The sequence below is a fragment of the Sorex araneus genome, chromosome 2, assembly GCF_027595985.1.
Source record: "Sorex araneus isolate mSorAra2 chromosome 2, mSorAra2.pri, whole genome shotgun sequence".
Lineage (NCBI taxonomy): Eukaryota > Metazoa > Chordata > Mammalia > Eulipotyphla > Soricidae > Sorex > Sorex araneus.
The window spans coordinates 107,797,259-107,820,828 of NC_073303.1; the positions used below are offsets into that span (position 1 = coordinate 107,797,259).

A 23,570-nucleotide genomic window follows, 5' to 3' on the forward strand; every position below is an offset into this window, starting at 1 on the left:
TAGACTCTGCACTCTGTGGACTTGCTCTTTCTTCTTCAACAGTCTTTTTTCATATTTTGTTCAGCCTGGTCTGTCCCATTCTTTAGGCATTAAGCTCCAAACCATCAGGCATAACTCCTTTAGGTCCTGTTCACACAGACTAATGTGAATGGTGCCTCACTGAAACCTAATAGTGTGGCATCTTTTCACTTTCCACCCCAACACAATACTGGCTGTTGTCACTTCACTTGATTTCATTTTTTAAAAAATTTAAGCAACCCACATATAAACTGAACAAATTTATCCATATAGCTTATTGATTGCCTGTAGACCAAAAATATGTAAACTTCGTAAGGACAAAGATTTCTTATATTGTTATGTGTCAAAGACAGTGACATACCTAAAGTAAATACTTAATGAATTATTTGTTGGACAGTTTTTTAAAGTCTTTTGTGTTTTTTTGCTCTTTGTTTTATTCATTTGTTTTTAGACCACACATGGTGCTGCTGAGGGCTTTTATCTGGCAATCCACATATAGTTCTAGGGATTGAACATGGGTTGGCTACATGCAAGGCATGCACCTTAACCACTGTACATATCTCTGGTCCCTTAAAATATTCTTAAATATGTTACTACTTGCCTCGTCACAATTAGAGTTGCCATAGGATAAAAAAAGTCAAGACATCATATTGGGCAGCATGAAGACTCTGGCACCGTAAAATAAAATCACAAATTACTTCTTCCATTTTCTGTACTTTAGATTTTTATGATCATGACAAATTAAGACTCTTAGTATATTGACCAAATAGATATTTATTTGACAAAAAGATTAATGAATTTCAAAATGCCAAGACTTAAAGAAGATACCAATCAATATATTTCACTTTCGCATTTTAGGTGGAGTATACATTGGTGCAACCATCGTGGACACTGATTAGATGTGATGTTAAGAAGTTAGCATTTCACATTTCCCATCACTCAGCCATCCTCCTAAGGAACTCCTTCACATGTTCTTAGGGAATGAAATGACAACATTCCTAGTCACTCTACTTATGACAACAATCATAGACAAAATACCCATTGGCAAGAGAATGGATGAATAATCTGAGCACTGGAAATTTACAAAGCTGTGAAAATGAACTAATGACAATCACAAAAAATCTATGAGGATCACTAACATAATATTGAATGACAGTCACGTTCCAGGAGATTATATAAAACTTGATGCTCTTTTTAACAAAATTCATTAAAAAATAAAAACAATTATTCAGAATAAGAGAATTCAACATATCCCCTTCTTTATGAACATAAGACTTCTAGGAGGCAGACACAGAGTCCACTCTTAAAGGATGAGCTGGATCCAGGATTAATGTCTACTCAATTTTGAATTCCAAGGGTTTGTATGCAGTGCTCAGTAAAATACAAGACTTCAGTGAGCTTTCTGAATCGAATGAATAAGTGATTAAATGAGAGGGAAATGTAGGGGTTGTTGGGTAAATATTGAGTACAGTTCAAATAACAAACCATCCCCATACTTCAGTCTGTGTACATATGAAAAAAAAGAAAGAAGGAAGGAAGGAAGGAAGGAAGGAAGGAAGAAAGGAAGGAAGGAAGGAAGGAAGGAAGGAAGGAAGGAAGGAGGGAGGGAGGGAGGGAAGGAAGGAAGGAAGGAAGGAAGGAGGGAGGGAGGGAGGGAAGGAAGGAAGGAAGGAAGGAAGAAGGGAGGGAGGGAGAGGGGGAGGGAGGGAGGAAGAGAGGGAGGAAGGGGGGAGAGAAGAGGGAGGGAGGGAGGGAGGGGGAGGGAGGAGGGAGGGAGAAAGGAAGGAAAGGAGGGAGAGGAGGGAAGAAGGGAGGGAGGAAGGGAAGGAGGGAGGGAGGGAGGGAGGGAGGGAGGGAGGGAAGGACGGAGGAAAGGGGGAGGAATGGAGAAAGACAGGCAGACTGTTTTCCTAGAGCAGCAAACAACTGCATAGAAATTGGCATAGGTAAGGCCTACTCCACAACACTCATCGATACTGGACTGTATAGGAAGAAAGTAATTCCAAATAAATACAACACATAAAAAGCTAAGTGCTTTTTTTGGGGCAGAAGATAATTCATAAAATAGCCATCATTATGTAGTTTTGCCAATAGTACTTGAGCTATGACTGTGTTCCCTCTGGTTGGCTAGTACTAGATCAGCCTTCCTATGCGATCCTTTCTTCTAAAGGATAGGTGACCTGAAACCCTCAAGTCATTGCTTTGGTGCTGAGCTTAGGACCTCACACATGTAAGGCAAGCACTAAACCCTTGACCACCAAGCTATACCTCAATTCTTAAAATCCTTGTGTTTCATTTTTGTTTGCTTTGGGGCCACATTTAGTTGTACTCAAGGGTTACTGCTGGCTCTGTGCCCAGGGATCACTACTGGAGGTACTTCAGAAACCACCTGGGACTCTGGGGCTCAAACTGGTTGAAGACAGGCAAGTGCCTAAACCCCTATGCTGTATCTCTGGCCCTGTTAAAAATTTTTTAATATATATTTCATGTCATAGTATTTATTTTTACATGCTAATTGTAGGTAGGATGGTTAATCTTAATAAAGGGAGAAAATGAATTTTAATAAAATTTAAAAATAACATATATTAAATATATACATAATGCATTTGACAATAACATTTGCTAACTATAACAATGAAATTAATTTCTGTACACTACAGATCTGTCCTTTGGGAACTGAACTGAAAACATATTACTCCTAAAATTCTGCTTTACAGGAGTAAAACCATGGTTAATGACATCAATATATTCTAACCAATTAGCAAAACTGAAATGCCGAGTTACTCGGATCAGTTATAATCAAAATAAAACAGGATTGATTCCTAATCCTGTTCATTAAAAATAGGTCTTAAAAGTGGACAATTTTCAGAATGCATTTTAATGGAATGAGGGCTTGGATATGTGAAATTCTATTTGTACTGAAAGTGGTGGTTTTGAAATGATCAGTTGCTCCTATTCCTAAGAATCACCTCTATAAGATGGTGGTGATAAAACACAATCTACTCAAAAGCAGATATTGCCTTCATGTTAGCCAACATTTCTAAACCATTTCTCTTTTTAATTTGTACAATTAGTTTATAGGATTTACTAATAAATATCAGGCCAAAAGACCAATCTAAAGTATACATTTTTTCCTCTCTAGTTCAATAAACAAATATCGTTTTTAACTTTTTACTAAAAGCATATATTGTGCTAATGCAGAAACAAACCATTTCCATCCCCATCACAGAGGCATAAACACAAAAGATACACAACTGTAAAACGTGTTCTATGGAAACAAAGCCATTACAAGGATGCTCAGAGAGGGAAAGCTCACTCCACTCCATCATGTACATACCTATGAAGTCAGAGTTCGCAAAAAACAACACTGGTAATTTAGTATAAGTCTCGGTGTTGTGCATAAGAATGGCAGTTTAACATTTTAAAACAGTTCAATTGCCAAAATATCATGCAAAGCACTTTCTAAAAAGGATATGATGTTATAATCTAAGAACTCAAATCAATTACATTTAACCAGCACAGCACTTTGCCTTTTTTTTTCCTTTTTGGGTCACACCCAGCGATGTGCAAGGGTTGTTCCTGGCTCTGCACTCAGGAATTAACTCCTGGCAGTGCTCGGGGGGCCATATAGGATGCTGGGAATCGAACCTGGATCAGCCATGTGCAAGGCAAATGCCCTACCCACTGTGCTATCACTCCAGCCCCGAGCACTTTGCCTTTAATAAATACCCTCAAGTAAAGATTTTTTAAACTACCCTCTCTGACACACATCCTTGCTGTGAAGTACATAGCATCAGGATGGGGTACAGAGGACTGATGTGTGACCCAGGATCTGTCCCATATAAGCCTCAGGAGGTCAGGTACTCTGATAACCCCATACCTTAGTTTTCTTTTCCACAAAATGAGACTAAATTACTTTCCAGGACTTCAAGTGACAATATCATTTCAGGACTTTTTCACTTTAAACATTTTTGTTAGAGACTGGACTTCCATCACAACTTAACACTAGGCTCCTACTCAGAAGAGCTCTGTCATTAGCATTTGAGAGCTGAAGTCTTCCAATGACTTGGTAACTTCTTAGTTCTTTATTCAAAAAAAAATAGCGGGTAACTTAGTCTTGGTGGATTCAACTTGGCTACTAATTTTTGAAGCTCCATCAATCAAATGGTTGAGTCTATTCCTCCATTTGTAGACTCTGAATAGTTTCATGACTTGCTTTGATCAACAAAATGCCATTGAAAGTGATGCTGTGTTTCTTCCAAGCCAAGTCCACAAAATTACAAAGGGGATGGTGGTTTCTCCCCATTTGATCTCGCAAAAGCTAGGTTAATTCTGGGGAAAGGTCACCTGGACTCAAATTGAGGCACTCCTGCCACCAGCCTCAATCACCTACCAGACATATGCATGACTCCAACTAAGACCACAAACCCCCAGTCAACCTGTTCACTGACCACAAATGTTTGTGTGAGCCATAAATGTACCACATGGGGCAGTAGTTGGCCATCCAGCGGAACTGGCCAATTTGCAAGCCCCCCAATATATATCCACGCAGAGTATTCAAGAGACAGCATGAGACCGCAATGGACGGCAGACCAACACTCTATGCTAGGGTAAGGGGATATTTGGGTATCAAGACAGCCTGGGACTGCAAAGGCTTAGAATATAATCAGGGAGACAACCTTGTCACAGGACAATCTTAAAGTTCCTGTCCTCTGTGCACACTGCAAAGGAATTTAGAGAAAGGATATCAGTTCTGGAACTGATTTCTCAGAGGAGTGTATATCTGAGCAGAAGTAGGAAAAGATTCTTCCCAGACAACAAAAGAGAAAGACTATTCCAGGTAGGAAAATAGGGTTGCCACGGATGGAGATAAACAGAACCACCAGAGGAACTATGAACATTCAGTTTCATTACAGCACTAGGTGACAGCATTGTCATTGCCTGGAAGGGTAGCTCCAAGGTGACATTCTTTTGATTCTAAGTACAATTCTTTAGCATTGACTTTGTTTTGGGATCACATCCGGTGGTGCTCAGGGGTTACTCCTGGCTCTGCACTCAGGAATTCTTCTGGTGGTGCACAGGGGGACCATATGGGACCATATCGGATGCTGGTGATTGAATCCAAGTTGGCCTCATGCAAAGCAAACGCCCTACCTGCTGTACTATTACTACAGTCCCATTGGTATTGATTTTTAAACACTGATGAGAATCCAAGAAAGAAACTGGTTTCTCTTGCTCTCTTCTGCCTCTCTCACTCCCCTTTTTTCTTCATTTTAGTATTCAGTTGATGATGGCAGTCTCTGAATCAAAGAAATTTCATGGAAAAGGAGGCTGTATAGAACAGATACAGGCAGACACTTCTCTGATGCTTAGAGTGGCAAAAGGGGAAGTAATATTATGTCAAGGTCCAAGTTGAGGGGCCTGAGGGGTTGAGTAAGAAGTAACAGTAGCAGGCAAGAAGATGCCTCCTCCTTTTGTTAATTAATGAATACCTCAGAGACAGAAAGCATTTAAGACTCATCTTTGAAAGACGCTTAAAAGTATGTTTTAAAGCTGAATGGCATATGTGGAACATAAATAACCAAAGCAAACAAACTGGCAAAAGAGCAAAAATAACTCCTTGACTGTGAAAAATATAGTGGTTAGCAGAGAGAAATAGAGAAGGCCAGGGAGGAGTGGAGTCACTGGGCAGCGTGACCAGACTAGAACTCTGGGGGTCAGTGGGGTAAGACATACACAAACAGAAGAGTGAAACGATACCCCACTCCAAATTTACAGTATTCGAAATTGTTAGTAAATAAATAGAAATAGTTTTTAGAAAAGGATGGAGCCGAAGTGCTAGTTCAGTGGGGAAGGAGCTTGCCTTGCACATGGCTGATCTGGGTTCCATCTCAGCACCATGTGTGGTCCCCTGAACATACCAAGGAGTGATTCCTCAGTACAGAGCCAGGGGTAAGCCCTCACACTACTGAGTGTGGTCCCCAAGCCCAAACCAAATCAAAATCAAAAGAAAAGGATTATAAAGAGAATATATATATATATAGAGAATATATATATATATATATATATAGTTTGACATATATGACAGTGCTACAGTGCTATATACAGTGCTACATAGCACTGTATCACTGTCATCCCATTGTTCATCGATTTGCTCGAGCGGGCACCAGTAATGTGTCCATCGTGAGACTTGTTGTTACTGTTTTTGGCAAATCAAATACACCACGGGTAACTTGCCAGGCTCTGCCATGTGGGCGGGATACTCTCAGTAGCTTCTGGGCTTTCCAAGAGGGATGGAGGAATCGGAACCAAGTAAATTTACTATGATTGTCTAAATGGATTTCTAGCTCATATGAAAGCTAAAAGTTTACCTACCTAACATGTGGCCTCAGTTATGACTTTTTCTAGAAGTCAGAGTCCTCGGTTACAAAACAGGGGTAATGACCATATCGACCTTACTGGTGATAAGGACAGGAGATGCACAGTTTTAGCATATAGCATCTGTGCTGCAAAGGATACAGAGTAAGCCCTTGAGGGAAATTTCCTAAATGTGAACAGACTGAGGTGAAGTAGCAGGTAGAGCTAAGGGTAACAGAGGCTTCAGCATTAAATAAACCTATGTTTGCATTTGGTCTGCTCATGGGGTAGTTCTGTCAGTGGTCTGAACTTAGAGACTATTTAAATTTGCTCAAACTTCAGTTTCCACATCTGAAAAGTGGGGCGACGATCCTTCCTTTGCAGGATTGTGTGACAAATGACAGGTCACATATGCTAATTGTCACAGCACAGAACCTGATCCACAGTAAAATTTGCATGCATACACACACACATGCACACACTTACACACAGAGTTGATGATATTTCTCAAACGAGAGCAACGGTGTTAAAGTAAGACACTTTCTATTACTTCAACATCCTATTCTCCATCTAAATCTACACATCAGAAAGGCTGAATCACCGGACACAGGGAAATACAAATATGCAACATATTTAGCATAGTGTATCTATCCCACCCATATCAATTCATTAGAGAATTTATCATGAAACATGACTGAGGTACAACATTCATCTTTTATTTTGTTGACACATGATCAGAAACTATAGTTCAGAATGCATTATATTATATTAAGAAGAAACTAGCACCTCCTAACCCTCTAATTTGGCACTTTGAAGAATTTCCTCTGTACAGTAAGCCCCAAATGCATTCTTCTCCAGACCAAAAAAGAAACATGCATATGTACAATGAATAGAAAAAAAATTACAACGTAAGACAATGATTTGGAAGGGGGTGGAAATAGTTCCATCAATTGGGCAGCATGTCATGTCTTTAGAATATGTTACACCAGAAAGTTAACAAAAGTTCAGGCCAGTAAGGCAATTTAGAGTTTCAAGTTTTATCACATGGGTCAAGTCCTAGAATACTCCCTTTCAAAGTGAAATCTTGCTAGAAAGATTTATTTTTAATTATCTGTCTATATACAAACTTCTATGTTTTGACGCTCAACATATTCAGGATTAATCCTAGAAAGCTGCTACAGATGATTCATAGGACAAAATGATTTCAGCCTAGAAAAAGAAATCAGAACAATTTTACTCAATGTCTCCTTAGCTCCTCTCTCCATCTATAACATGACAAAGTTTTGTTTTTGTTTCTTAAACTAATGCCATAATCAAGAACATATGTCAAAAGTTGATACTAAAGGCGGGAATTAAGGGGGAAAATCACTTTTGATGACTCTTAAGGATTTAAATGTTTGAGAGCTATGCTCTAAATGCTAGTCAACAAGCTCTTAGCAATTGTTTTAAATTGAGGTGACTTTCAACTCAAAGTCTATAAAAACAACAACAACAACAACAATTCTATGAATTCCTATGGAGATTTGAGCATGTTGCTGCTTTGGCAAGAGAAACACTTCAACAACTTTTTACAAACTAAGATTTATAAAAGAGCAACACTGTATTAGAACTACAACTAGAAATCAAGTAAGATAGTTCTACCACATAAGAAAATGCTATTTCTCAATTTTCTTTTCTATAGGGAGATAAGTTGTGTTTTCCCTTTTTTAAAAGATGTATCATCCACATTCAAACCATGTATGAAACTTGAAATAAGATGTGTGCATGTGGAGAAACTATTTCTATGTTGTCCAAAGCCACCCGTTCACATGAAAGTCATCGTTGCATTGCTTTGTGCTGTCTGGCCATGTCAAGGGTCAAGAGCATCCCTCCTCAGCATTCCAACTCTTCCATCACTTCCATGACAATTGTCCGGGGCCCCGTCAGGATCAGATTGCTCACGGTCCGGTAGTCCACATGCAGCACGTTGAGGCCATTTACGGAGACCACAAACTGGCAGACCTAGAGAAAAGACAGGAAACAGCACTGAGAGTGTGGCCTCTTCACAGAGAAGCTAGAAAGGCTCTCCAATCCTCCAACAGGTCACGCCATGCTTCAAAGGTCCAACTGTACCCAGCCGAATCAATAATTTCCCAGAAATGACACTTGGCTGCTGGTAGTCGCACTCATGGGAAAGCAACTTTCACATTTTACAAAGTTAGATTTTAATCCAAACTCAGCAATTGACTGGCTTCAGTTACATAACTGAATTTACGGGTTTTATTTCTCTCAACTCTGAAATAGGGATGACAAGTACAAATAAAATGATAGATGAGGCAAAGTATATAAAGCTTCTGTTATTGGTCTCTGAACCTATGGGGTATTCAGCATACTTTCACAGTTGGCAGTTGTTATTATTCATTCAAAGTCAGTGCATGGGGAGACCATGTGGTCTGGTATTCCCAGGATCATCCTTATTTTAACATAATGTCACTGCATAATTATTAATAATGTCTCCTTTCACTTGACAAGGGGTCCCAGTTGAGATGATAAACTCCACACCTTTCCCTATTTCCCTTACTTATAAAAATGAATGTGGTCAGTAAAGGTCAGCTTTTATACCCTGAGTTAATTAACCATGGTAGAGAGATGACTTCAACACAATAAAAACATCATACCTGGAGGATGAGTTGGCTCCTCCAGGTAGATCACAGTGAACCTGGTAATGACCCACAGCTACTGCCCAAGAAGAGGTAGTTCATTTAAGATTTGGTGACCATATAAGATGCTAGCTACTTTCCAATTAGCTAAAACAAGTCAACAGATGGTATATTCGTTGTGAGCTTAACTAGGCCGACATTTGACATAAATTATTTCTGTCGAATCAACAGAAAACCAGGGGACACACTGGTCTCTAACTGTGCATCTAATTAGTAAAATACACCCAAACATAATATAAGTAGCAAACAGTGAGTACCAAGGATGAGTGAATAATAAATCAATCAATAGTACATCAATCAATCAATAATAAAAATCAAATACCAAAGATGTTTATGACTTAATCACCAGAACCTGCAAATAATGTTCACTTACATGACAGTGGTGATTAATATCAAGGTGGATTTGCATTGTTAATCAGCTCATTTTGATATAAAACTTATCCTTTGTTATGCATGTGGGCCCAATGTAATCAAAAGGGTTTATATCAGAGGGAGATAAGAAAGTTGAGGGCAGTTGTAGAGAGGTGCCAATATTTTTTGAAAAGTTAAGAGGGCCGGGAAAAGACGCAGAGGGCTGGAGCACATGTTTTACATGTTGTTGGCCCTGGTGCCATGCCTTGGCCCTGCATGGTCTCCGCCAGCACTTCTGGCAACAGCTGCCGAGCAAAGACTTGGGAGTGGCACCAGGTTACCATCAGGCGTGACCTCCAGGATTAAAAAAAATTTTTTTTTTGTCAAGTCCACTGTTCTTGGACATTTGAATTTGCTGCTACATGGTTGGATCTGCAGAGTTTCATCTTGAGTAAAATCAGTCAGAGGGAGAAGAGACTCAGAATGATCTCGCTTCTTTGTGGGATAGAAAGAACATCACAGGGGAATATCAAATGCCAAAAGGCAATGAATGGAAAGAAGAGCAGGAGAACTGGTCTTTGGTAGAAAGCTTGGCAGGGATAAGGGAGGAGGATAAGTAGGGAACAGATAATACAATATACGCTACTGGTACAATCACAGAGGGGATAGGTGCCTGCCACAGAGGCAGGCTGGGGGCAGGAGGGAGACTGGGGACACTGATGAAGAGCTGTGGGCACAGAGGAAGGGATTTGTGTTGTAATATTTTAGTCTGACACTCAATCACAAATATCCTTATAACTTTATAATTCACAGTGATTGAATGAATATATATACTTAAAAAATATATATATATGTACATATATATATATTTTTAGACTGTGTGTCCAGGGGACACACCTGGCAGTGCCAAGGGCTTACTCTGTGCTCACAGATCATTCTTGGCAGGACCTAGGGAACTATATGGAGTGCCCAGGATTGAATCTAGATTGGCTATATGCAGAGTAAGCAAACTACTTGTAGTGCTATTGCTCCATAAAGCTAATTAAAAAAATAAAACTAAAATTTAAAAAAATGATATATGGGGGCTGGAGCAATAGCCCAGTGGGTAGGGCATTTGCCTTGCACACCGTCAACCACAGATTCGATTCTCAGCATCCCGTATGGTTCCCTGAGCACCACCAGGAGTAATCCTGAGTGCATGAGCCAGGAGTAACCCCTGTACATCGCCGGATGTGACCCAAAAAGCAAAATAAATAAATAAATAAATAAAAATAAAATGATATAAGAAGGGGCCAGGAGTCAAGGAATGATTCTCTTCAGAATCTGCAAACCTACAAAAGGAATGCAGATTTCCAATAATACCTCTATTACAGATTTCTGATCCCAGAACTGTAAGAGATTACATTTACATGGCCGTAATTAATTAGAGTTTAACTAATACAGAAACTAAGTTTGTGTTAATGCTCTTACAGAAGCCACAGGAAGACTATAAAGTGTTCAGTAAATATCAATTATCGAGTGAATTGAATAAACATACGTAATAAGCAAAAAGCACAATTAGGATTGAACATGAGTTTCTGTCCCTTTTCATACAGCAAATATAAGAAAATAATGAGGAAAGAAAGAAGAAATGCAAAAAAAATATTTTTCTGGGGTCTTAGTGAGATGGCGCAACATAATTTCCTTGTGGAAAGCCTGGGTTTAATCCCAGAACCACATTTCCCCAAGAACAGTTCTTGGAAAACTCCCTGAGCACACCCAATTATGACCCAAAAACCAGAAAATAAAAGAAAATTTGAAAAAAAAGAAAATTTGAATAAGAAGGAATGAAGGCAGAGGGATGGGAAAGGGGAAAGGAAATTGAGAGCAAGACTGGTTGACTCTAGTTAATTTCATGATGTTGCCCATATCTGTTGTTGATACCTTTCTATATATGATGCCTGAATAATAAATGTACATACCAGCACCTATTTATTAATTTTATGTCAATAACTCAATGAAAACCCCCATTTTCCCCCGATCATGTATATAAACTCAAACATTGTGTTAAAGTAACAAGAATGTCATAAAATATATTATAAACAAAATATATTAGAAAACAGGCAAAATAAAGCATATCAAATAAGCACAATTTTCTAAAAATATCCAAGTCTATTTCTTAGCCAAACCAAAATGGGAGTGTCTTAAAAGGAGAGTTTTTTTTATCTGTGTTAAAAATGTCTAACTTGAAATCCAGTAATAAGATTTTATCCAGTAATAGAGATTTAAGTTGAAGGTCCTTTTCTGGAATGATCTCAAGTCACTTATTTTCCTTTCCACCTGAGTGTTTTACAGCCTGTTACAAAACAAGATTTAGGTAAAAATCCTTATCCTCAGGATAGGAGACATAGGATAGCAAGTAGGATACTTGTCTCACACCCAGCTGATCCAGGTTCCATCCCTGGCATCCCATACGGTCCCTCGAGCATCTCCAGGAGCAATTCCTGAGTGCAGATCCAGGAGTAACTCCTGATCATTGCTGGGTGTGTTCCCCATCTCAAAAAAGAAAACTCCTTATCCTCACAAATCACACTGTGAATTTAAGACCTCTCTCCAAATATCAAGCTCTACACCAATGCTGCTTTCTTTGAACTTCCATTCCTTTAAAAACACCCACTTCCTTTATGGTCACACACAAAACAAATGGGAAAGATGATGTGCCAAAAGAGTGACTATTTATGCAACAAGTACTCACCGTGGTCATCAACCCTAGTGTATTTTCCACTCCCCAGTTACCATTTCCACAGCATATTTCTACAAAAGGAGGCTATGCAATTACTGGTTTTTTTTTTCTATTCCATTTCCATAAATCTCCCCTGCAAAACGCGCAAAAATCAGCAGTTATAAACCATGGCTGAAGTAATAGGACACACCAGCAGGTTATAACCCATGCTGAAGTATGCCCCAGTAATCTGCAGGACCAATGAGCTCATTTCATGTAGACTTTAGCCCAAGTCTTGTTTTTTCTGCTCCAGCCCACTCATAATCTAAAGAATGAGAAGCATTTCACTTTGTTCTTGATTTAGAGTTAGACTTTAGACCTTCTTCCCTACAGCTTTTTTTTTTTTGTGTGTGTGTGTGTTGTCAAATGAAAAGGAAGAAGTTGCTAGACGCTTTCAGCTAACTCTTCACAGGTTCCCAAGATGAGAGATTTCTCTGGATCAACCAGGGATCATCTTCAACTTTGGCCTCGACAGTGTGCTTCATGTCTTTCACTCTCGTTGTTTTAGTGGAGCATTGTACATTGGGAAACTTTCACATAAAAACTCATAACTGGAGACTCTGTGGCACGAGCTGAAGACAAAACAGCAGCAGGTCTGGATCTGTATTGGGCAATGTCAGTGTTGGTGCCGTCCCGTCCAGATGGTTCCCCCCACTTCCTACTCTTCTCGGACATGCATTTGAATTTGTGCTCTCTGATCCGGAGAGAGTAGAGGGGAGAACACTGAAGAGACAGGCTTTGGTATTTCAAGATCTAAAGAACTCTACATCTAATAAGTGATGCAAGGGAAAATATATTTTGCTACAGCTGCACCATGCAATATTACTCAGCAATAAAGATAAGTAATGATGTATTGTTCCCTGGATGATCCTCGAAAATATTATTCCCATAGCAATAGACCACGCATTGTGTGAGTCTATTTAAATAAAATGTCCAGGTTGGACAAGGTTCATTCCGAGAAAGTAGGTTAGATAGGTTAGCAGTAGCACAGGGCTGAAGGGGACGGTGGGTGAATAATGGAAGTGACAGCTAACATGTACGTAGAAGGTTACCTTGAGGATAATGAAAAATGTCTTTCTTTCTTTTTGTTTTTCTTGGGAGGGGGTACACCCAGCTGTGCTCAAGGCTTACTCCTGGCTCTGAGCCCAGGAATCTCTCCTGGAAGTGCTCATGGGGCTACATGTGGTGCTGGGAACTCAACCTGAGTCAGCTGAGTGTAAGGTAAGCTGGACTAGCTTTCTGACCCCTGAAATTTTTCCTGAAGTGCTTGTGGTAGTAGTTGTACAACTCTGAACATATTAAAATGCATTCAATGACATTTTATACTTTGTAGGAGTAAATGGAATGGAATGAGTCTTCATAAAGCTATTACAAAAGGACAACAACAACAACAACAAAGAACTGCAGAGAAGAGGGCCATTAGTGTATATAGATCATAGGGACCAGATTGATTCACTCTTGGCATCTTGTGGACCTCTTGCTTGTGTGGACTCCTGGAGTTCACAGACCCTCTTAAGGAATATCTCCCTTAAGGCTTGGGAGGATATGCAGAATGACCTCTACCCAGGACCTAGGGTAATCCAGCTAGGGAGGGAAAACCCAGAAGGACCAGCTGGATAAGAATCAGCCATCAGTAATTCGAATCAATGTAATTCTAGATATTGCCTAAGTCCCCAAATGGGGCAGCTGGTGTACAATCCCAACAAGAAAGGGCATGAACAAGGAGCACAAACTCATCTTTGGCTGGACTGGCCATCCACCTGGGACTGATGACTTGAGTGGAATTTAATTTTAGAAAACTGGAGCACCCAAGCCCCACTAGGAGCGATCTCTGAGCAGAGCACCAGAAGTAAGCCCTGAGCACAAAAGAAAAAAGAAAAAAAAAAGAGGACCCAAGGTTGACACTGATTTATTTTTTAATAAAACAATACAGATTCAAGACTATCCTAGATAATCTCACTCCCTGCTCTTCACATCCTCTTCAGAGTAGCAGAGGGCAAGAGTGGGCTGAAAGCAAACGCAGCATCTTGAATCCCCTGTGCTACCCTCTGATATAGCTCCTCTGAGATTAGAGAAATCACATGAAGAACCTATGACATTGGTGATGAAGAAAAAGTCAGTACTAACCAGTGCATGGAGAATTCAGGCAGAATTTATTTTTTAAACTACCGAGTCTTTGCTTTCATAAACCTAAGCATTTTTTTAAAGTAGGGAGAATATCACAAGACAGCTTCTTTTCAAAGCAGCAAGCAACATCTCAAATCCAGTCACTTATTGATAACCCATTATTTTCCAATGTTAATGCAGGTGCTTTACACATTTTTATCAAAATTAATTTATCTATCATTTGGTTATATCTGTTGGATTTGGGGCAACCAATTGTCAGTTTTTCCAAATCTCGGGAATTTGAAATCCATTGCAGGTATGACTACCCCACTCTCCCCTCCTCTCTGAGCTCTGAGTATATCAGACAATGCTAACCAAAGCACTCTGCTCTATCCATAGGGTCATCTACTTCAAGCTTGGCCAATAAGATTTTCTTTCTTGGACCCCTGAATCTGGAACTGAATAAACAGAAGAGAATGTTCATTTGCTCTGGTAATTAGATCCCCAAACCTTCCCAGTTCCTGTCCTTTATCAAGGCTGCCTCTCTGGACCAGCCTTTGTCTCTCTTACATTCTTCACATCCTTCCAATCAATTTCTTGTTTTCTTAAGATAGCTTTATTTCTGTCACTGGGAAATTCCTGACTCCCAAATAAAATCCTTAGGTACAAGTTTCATCTTGTAGAGTTTAGGTTTCACACAACTTAGTGGCAAGAGTGGAATTTGAACTCCAACTCCACAGCTCTACATAAATACAGATTTATCAAGTACTCTCTCCATACATCATCAAGTACTGAGGAATGCAAAGCACAGTGCAAGACAAACATCTTTTTCTTTGCTTTTACTATTAAATAACCAAGCTCTACTCAAGTAACTAGCCTATGAGCCTGTTGCTTAGACTTTCCCAGCGTCATCAGAATTTTCCTGACCTTGGGTGAGGCTTGGGTGAGCACCACCAGGAGTGACCTTACAATATGTAAGGGTAGGGATAGATACACCTTGCAAAATGTTTCGGGAAGGAAGGAAGGAAGGAAGGAAGGAAGGAAGGAAGGAAGGAAGGAAGGAAGGAAGGAAGGAAGGAAGGAAGGAAGGAAGGAAGGAAGGAAGGAAGGAAGGAGGGAGGGAGGGAGGGAGGGAGGGAGGGGGGAGGGAGGAAGGGAGGAAGGGAGGGAACTAGGGAGGAAGGGGAACAGAGAGAGAGACAGAGAGACAGAGAAAGAGAGAGGTTTTCCAAACAGTTATCAAGCTTATATTCCAGATAGTATTTTTAGAGTCAGGCTGTGAAGAAGGACGTCATCACTCCCTAAGTGGTCCCAACAACTGCTGCAGAGCTGACAGTTCCAAGGTCTTGTTACTAAAAATGTGCAAACTGATCTAGACAAGCAGGTAGGGCTACATCATACATTCAGTTATAATGGACTTTGAATTAGCATCTATGGTACATGGTGTTCTGCAAATCAAAGCACATTATAAGTAGCCACAGGAAAGCACACAGCCTGGGGGAAGTGATTCCTCTGCTCTGTTAAAAGGTGCATGCACATGCGCTCACACACACACACGCACACACACACACACCCCAACGTTAAGAACACCTTCTAAATGGACCTTACTTAGGAAGGAAGGAAAAAGTCTTCCTTTTATTTGGGATCAGAAAACTTCGATGCTACCCACCCGAGGTCATGAAAATTCAAGACAAGTTGAATGCTTTTCTTCTACTTAGGATTCTTAAAAATATGGTTTTCAAAGATTTTAGCATCTTACTCTCGTGTCCCCGGATTATTGAAAAGGGCTCAATAATGAGCAGCTGCTCTGGACTCATCTCCTACCAGAAAGTGATACTTAAGCTTTATAATGAAGGGAATTGAAGACATTCTGGTTAATGAGGAGGATAAAATCTTTGCAGGTCGTGTTAAGCCTAGGGAACTGAGGTTTGGGAACAAAAAGGGTAATGGAGAAGAAAATTCTAAAAATAAAAATGTTTGGGATCAGAGAGATAATACAGGGGTTAAGACACTTAATTTGCACATAGCCAGGCCTGCTTCTCCCTGGTACCACACAGGGTTCCCTGAGTTCTATCAGGAGTGACCTCTGAGCTAGGGTAGCTCTTGAGGACTGTCAATTACAATACTCCCCACACCCACAAAACAAATGATCTGGAAAGAGTTAACAGAAAGAGCGAGAAAGGATTCAGTGCCCTTAAAGGTGTGATCAGGTTAGGATACATGCCCCAAATCAACTCCAGCCTTTATCCTGAGAAGGCGCCAACCCAATTAAAGGATCCTGTGTCTCCTTCCTCTCCCTGCTCCAGTCCTGGCCTGAGGCACAGTAACCCTCCAGACAGACTGGGCACCCAAGGGATTGCGCAACTGCACATTTATTCTCATATGTCTGGAGTTCTACAACAATTATTCAATTGTTTCACCCAAAGTGGCAAGGAGGCTAGGAAGAAATACTACACCTATGATGGCCTAAGTGCTTTCTCACTACTATGGAAATCTATGTCCCCCAAGACTCTTGTACCCTTATGTTCATGTAAATGCCACTGGAATTTTTCTTTCCATACTTTCCTTTCTCATATAAAGGAAGAAGAAAGATAGGAAGTCAGGGTACACCAAACTTTCCCAGAAATTAACAAAAACATTTACCAAAGCAGAAACTTAGGGAGGAAGTGTTAAAAAAAATAGAAAGAGAAAATAATCAAGAACAAACTAAGCCCTAGTTGACTGGACACTGAAGTCGGCTCCACCAAATGATACAGAAAGCAGAACCATGAGGGTAAAAAAAAAAAACAACCCTAAGTTCCTAAGGAGAACACTCAAAACTATTCTAGAAATATAGTATCCTGATGATACTGAGCCATAGCACTGGATAGGGTGTTTGCCTTGCACATGGCCAACCCGGATTTGATTCCTCTGCCCCTGTCAGAGAGCCCGGCAAGCTACCAAGAGTATCTCGCCCGCAAGGCAGAGCCTGGCAAGTTATCCGTGGCGTATTCAATATGCCAAAAACAGTAACAACAAGTCTCACAATGGAGATATTACCGGTGCCCGCTCGAGCAAATCGATGAGCAACGGGGTGACAGTGACAGATAGTCAAATGACAGTGACAGTGACAGTGACAGATGATACTCAAAGGGGTCAGGCATTGCTCCTATATTTTGGGTGGTACTTGGGGACTTCTAGGGCTGAGCAGGTGATGGTCAGGGGGCTGTGCAGAGGTGCTAAGGATTGACCCAGGGTCAGCCACATGTAAGAAGGCTTTAACTCCTGTACCACCTCTCTTGCCTCAAGGTTTCCAGCAGGAGAAAGGGTTCAGTGGGCTGAACAGATGCTTTGCAAGGCAGGAGGCCCAGGATTGATGCCCAGTTCCAGGTCCCCTGAGCACCACCAGGAGTGACCTGGTGGTCACTTTGACACAAATTTTGTGCTTGTGTCAAAGCTGGGAGTAGCTTCTGAGCACTGCTGGGGTATGACGCCCCTGTCCCGCTTAAGAACAAAAGCAAATGAAAAGTAACTGGCTTAAGCTTCTGGAGTTAATAAGCAGTGCAGCCAGGATTCTTACTCATGAGTCATAAACAAGACTACCTCCCAAGTAATGACAGTGAGCACCCTCAATAGTGGTACTGGCACTACACAAATGAATGTGTCAATCTGGTATGTCAGTATTTATCATGATAAATTTCTTGAAAGTGTTGCATTTGATTTTCCCCTCTCTTGTCCTTTTTAAAATATCTTTTTAATTTTTTTTGGCTTTTTGGGTCACACTTGGCAACGCTCAGGGGTTGCTTCTGGCTCTTCACTCAGGAATTATTCCTGATGGTGCTCGGGGGACCATATGGGATGCCAGAGATCAAACCTGGGTCAGCTGCGTGCAAGGCAATCACCCTACCACTGTACTACTGCTCCGGCCCAGCCCTCTACTATCCTTGAAATGGAACAGTACCATCTAGATCATCATCATCAAGCCATCCTCATCATCAGAGAAGAAAAGGATATGGATCACTAAAGTGTCATTTTCATTTTTTGTCAGAATAACTCAAGCTGATCTTTAACTCTAGGCCAGACATGGTAGGGATACAGAATATCTTGATCCTCAATTGAAGTTCAAATAATCAACGTATTGTAGAGAAAGAAGGAGTTCCCTCTCACTGTTGGTTCCTCTCCTCGGCTGACGTGAAGATTAACGACTCTTGGAAGAACATTTTGTTTTATTTTATATTGGTTTGGGGGCCCGCCCGCACGGCAAAGCCTGGCAAGCTACCCGTGGCGTATTTAATATGCAAAAAAAAAACCCCAAAAAACAATAACAACAAGTCTCACAATGGAGACGTACTGGTACCCGTTCGAGCAAATCGATGAACAACAGGACAACAGTGCAGTGCAGTGCATTGCAGTGGTTTGGGGCCCAGCAGTCTCGGTGCGTATTTCTGACTCTGTACTCAGAGGTAACTCCTGGTGGGGATTCGGGGACCATATGAGGTGCCAGGGAACAAATCCAGGTCTGCAGTGTGTAAGGCAAGTAATTACCCTATATGCTGTATATATGTCTCTCTAACGAACATTTTAAAGATCCCGGAGGAGAAAATACATAACATGAATAAAGGATCTAGCATTAACCTTATTAACAAGACTGCATGCAATTCAGCCAGCAAACTCCCTCAAACCACACCACTTCTCACAGCAACTGCATTGCCTAAGTTGGCATTACTGATTCCACTCACATTCCTTTTTTGTTGTTGCAATCTTTGCTTACAATAGAAACAGGACAGCAGAAAATTCAAGGTGCCATCTGTGTACCGTAGGAGGGTGAGAATGTCACATCAGGGGGTCATGGTGATTATGAGTGGTTATGAGCAGTGGTTATGAGTAGTCTGGGTGATTATGAGGCTCGATATGTGACACCCTTCACTTGCCCTGAAAGTCTGACTCATCCACAACAAAGAATGGATTTCCTGGTCAGTGTATCTCTAGGGATACTCTCATTTGTCCTTTCTCTACCTTCCCAGTATGGAGTGATGGAGAAAGCGCTCATCTGGGATGTCAGAGTAAGCTCCAGGCTCAGCTCAGAACCAATGTGCTAAGTTCATTCTGAACACATACTACTTCACTTCTCCAAGTACTAACTCTTTATCTCATAAGTTGCCTGAAAAATGTTGCATTGATTGGGAACTTTGAATTACTGCTTAGCTCTAACATTCAAAGAAAAAAATTCTATTTACTAGTGACTGAACAATACATTTACAACTTTAATTTACTGATTACTTACATACCAAGAAACTGGATAAGAATTTGCTTTGATTAAATTTGCGAAGAAGGTATTATTTTTAGATATATAAACTACAGTTCAGAATGGTATGAACAAAAGAATGTAGAGTCTTTATGAACTCATGTGTTTAAGGTCCACAAACAGCAAATGTCTGAGAGATGTACTATAAAGCTGTATTCCATTTAGACAATATTATATTGGCACAAACCACTGTAGTAGCATTTATAATCCGTAAAGTGACCTCAACAGATCATTTATGACAAAGGTAGCAAAGCAGAGGGGAGGGCAATAATGCCCAAAAGTAGAGAGAGAGTAAGAAGGAAATTGCCTGCCATAGAGGCAGGGGGAGGAGAGGGGTGGGGGGATGCTGGGGACATTGATGGTGGAAAATGTACACCGGTGGAGGGATGGGTATTTGATCATAGTATGACTGAAAGTCAAACATAAAAGCTTCGCAACTGTATCTCATGGTGAGTCAATTAAAAAAAAAGCATAATAGTAATAAAAAATGGAGGGCAATTTTTATATGATGAGGCATCAGGAAGATATAAATAAATTGGATATATGTATATTAAACACTCCTTTGAAATGCATATATGGTTATAAATATAAGTATCTTGGTGTGTATGTATCTGTCTATAATATATGTAAGTAGACTATCTAATAGTAATAGTTGGAGACTATTCTCCTTCACTTTCAACTAAGAAGTGTCAGAGATATGGTAGCTCAATCAGTAGAGTACAGGCCTGGCATGATGAGGCCCTGAGGTGGATCCCCTACAACGGCAACAGGCAACAGTATAATTAAGTGACATGAACTTCAAAAGTATTCCTAAAAAGTGATTCACAGAAAATTCACAGTTCAGACTGTATTGTCTGAAGATGCATATAATATGTGCATTTTCTACCTAGTGCAATAAAATTAATGTTCATTCTCATCTTTACTATGCATTCCTTATAGACTAGGCCAGTTACAAATTCTCAGAGTTAAACTTTATCCATTTGTAAAATGGAGACAAAGTTTATTTATGAGGATTAAATCTGCTTAAGAACTAGGACCAGTATTTAGTACCAGTGAACAAGCAATAAGTAAGTTTTCCTGTTTCCCTCTTTTTAAACCATCTCTTCCCTTCTAATTGCCTAGTGAGTGCAAGTTGCTCAAAGGGAGACAACCCATTGCATGGCTCCATACCCAGGAGAACCAGTTTGGATTGCAGTGTGGGGAAAAAAAAAAGATGTCAGGCTGAGTTGTTCACTCAGATCAAAAATGAAGGTGAAAAGCAATAGAAGATGATAATAAAGCTTTATAATCCAAGAGAATAAAACCAGGGGTAGAAAATCCAGAAGACACTGTAATCAATCAGCATAATTTACAAGTAAACAATAGCAGAATTTGGTTAAGGAATCTCTAGTCCATATGTGAGCCACTCAAAGTTAATTCCAGTGAAGTAGGCAATGTCCTAAATTCATGGAAATAGAATCTATGAATGGGTCTTCATCAAAATATAGGATAGACTATGAGGAGCTAGCTCTGTGACAGAGTACTTGCATTACATATGGGTTTGATCCCTATCACTGACAAGACAAATATATATATATCTACATATATCTCTATCTATCTATCTCTATCTATCTATCTATCTATCTATCTATCTATCTATCTATCTATCTATCTATCTGTCTGTCTATCTATCTGTCGCTATCACTGTCATCCCATTGCTCATTGATTTGCTCGAGCGGGCACCAGTGATATCTCCATTGTGAGACTTGTTACTGTTTTTGGCATACTGAATATGCCATGGAGAGCTTGTCAGGCTCTGCCATGCAGGTGAGATACTCTTGATTGCTTGCCGGGCTCTCTGGGAGGGATGAAGGAATCGAACCCAGGTCATCTGCGTGCAAGGCAAATGCCCTACCCACTCTGCTATCACTCCAGGTCTACACCAAGGGCCTAAAAATTTAGGATGCAAAGCTGAGTAAAGAAAAAATCAAAACCAATCATGCACACATACACATTCACAGTAGATGCCCAGAAAATCAATAAGGACCACAGAGCTCAATCCTCAGACTGATTTTCCTAGTTTCCAGCAGCACTGAACTACAAAGTAGTTTGCTCGCCTTTTTTGGCGATGGTGTGGGAGAGGGTCGAGGAGGGGAGCTGGTTGTATGGTGTGGGGACACCCAGAGATGCTCAGGGGTTACTCCTGGCTCTGCACTCAGAAATCACTTTTGGCAGTCCTAGGAGGACCATACGGGATGCCAGGATTGAATCTGGGTCAGCTGCATGCAAGGGAAACGCCCTCCCAGCTGTACTATCATTCCTGCCCCCGTTTGCTTGCTTCTATTAAGAGCTCTCAGTCTCTCCATTCCCACGAATCACAGTCCCCACACCCTAATTGCTGACCCTCAGGAGCAATTACACCATGCCCTTTGCCCCCTATTTAGACAGGCCTGAGAGGTTGATAAGGGTTCAGGATTGACAGGTCATTTTTATACCAGTATACCTCCTGCGTTCCCCATGCTGATATTATCTCTAGACCTGCCCAACTCCTGAAATCTTTCCGTTGTGGTTTTGGAGAGCCCAGATGTGCAGATCAGTCAGCGCCATCCCTTATTCTCACTTTCCCTTTGGGTTCCCTTTACTTCCCCACTATTTAGAACCGGAACTGCCTCTCTGTGATTATTTTCACATCACTATTTCTCCTTCCTAAAGCTCTCAGAGCTGCTGTTAAGGTTTTCTCTGGGTTTAAGAAAGATTAGAATATACCTTGGTGTATTTTTCTTCACTTTTTTTGACTGGCATTCTTCAATTTCTTAGATTTGTGGATTTAGAGCTATCATCAAATTTGGAAAAATTCCCTCCAATTATTCATTCAGCATGTCTGGTGTCTATGTCAGAAATCACCATCAGATATGCAAAGAAGCATGAAAAATAACGCATAACGGGGAGAAAAAGCCATCAATAAAAGTAGAGCCGAAAGGGACTTCAAAACAACTATTATAAATATACTATTTGTTTTAAAGCATATATATCTTAAAAGATGTAAAAAACATTAAACTTCTGAAAATAACATGTGAGCGTTTGACTACATATATTTACATGTATATACACACATGCTGAGCAGAACTTAGTAAAAGTATAGACACTGCAGAAAAAAATATTAGTGATTTTTGAATACATAGTGATAAGTACTACCCAGAGGGGGAAAAACCCTAAATCTTCTATAGATGAGCTAGCTGTAGGACAGTTTAAGTAATATGTCTATAATTTGAGCCCCAGAATGAGGGGGCTGGAGTAATGGCACAGTGGGCAGGGCATTTGTCTTGCTTGCAGCCAACCTGGGTTTGATCCCCAGCATCCCATATGGTCCCCCAAGCCCACTAGGAGTGGTTCCTGAGTGCAGAGCCAGGAGTATCTCCTGAGCACTGCCAGGTGTGGCCAAAAAACAAAGAGCCCCAGAAGGAGAAGATAGAGATTAAAGAAGAGGATGAAATGAACTCTGGAGTGAGATGAACTAGGGAAAAACAATTTTTTGAAGAAATATATATCTATAAATTTATATATGTATAACATATATATGTATAACTTATACCTCTGTCATGTATATACAGAGGTATATATACACACATATATAAATTTATATGTGTATAATTCATACCTCATATATATGTGTATATATATGACAGAGGTATGAGTTGGGTCAAGATTTGTTAGAGTAAATCTATAAGTAAGAGTCCCTTACACTTAGATGAAAGCTATGTTTACAAAATTGTTCACATTCAGCAAGAATATACTTAAGAGTTTTGCACACTGCTATAAAAAAAGGTTGTGTGGCTATGTTTAGGGCATAACAACCCTAATAGCAAAACCCTGCTTTCGGTGGAGGGGGTGTGTGGTGGTGGTGGAGGGAGAAATAAAAAGAAAATCTGCAGCTGTATGTTCAGCCCCATAAATCTCTCCACCAAATATGCAACTGGCTGGTGAGCAACCCGTGTGGGAGGAGGCCGAGATTCAG

At 40.4% G+C, this 23,570-nt stretch overlaps 1 protein-coding gene across 1 annotated transcript in view; it reads right to left on the minus strand.

Annotated features, from left to right (window-relative positions):
- Positions 1-7,070: 7,070 nt before the first annotated feature.
- DEPTOR (DEP domain containing MTOR interacting protein) overlaps positions 7,071-23,570 on the minus strand; it is a 182,230-nt gene continuing 165,730 nt past the window's right edge. Inside the window, exon 9 of the mRNA XM_004607646.3 lies at positions 7,071-8,376. Coding sequence (XP_004607703.1) covers positions 8,248-8,376 — 129 coding nt within the window. The 3' untranslated portion in view covers positions 7,071-8,247. The remainder of the gene's footprint in view (positions 8,377-23,570) is intronic.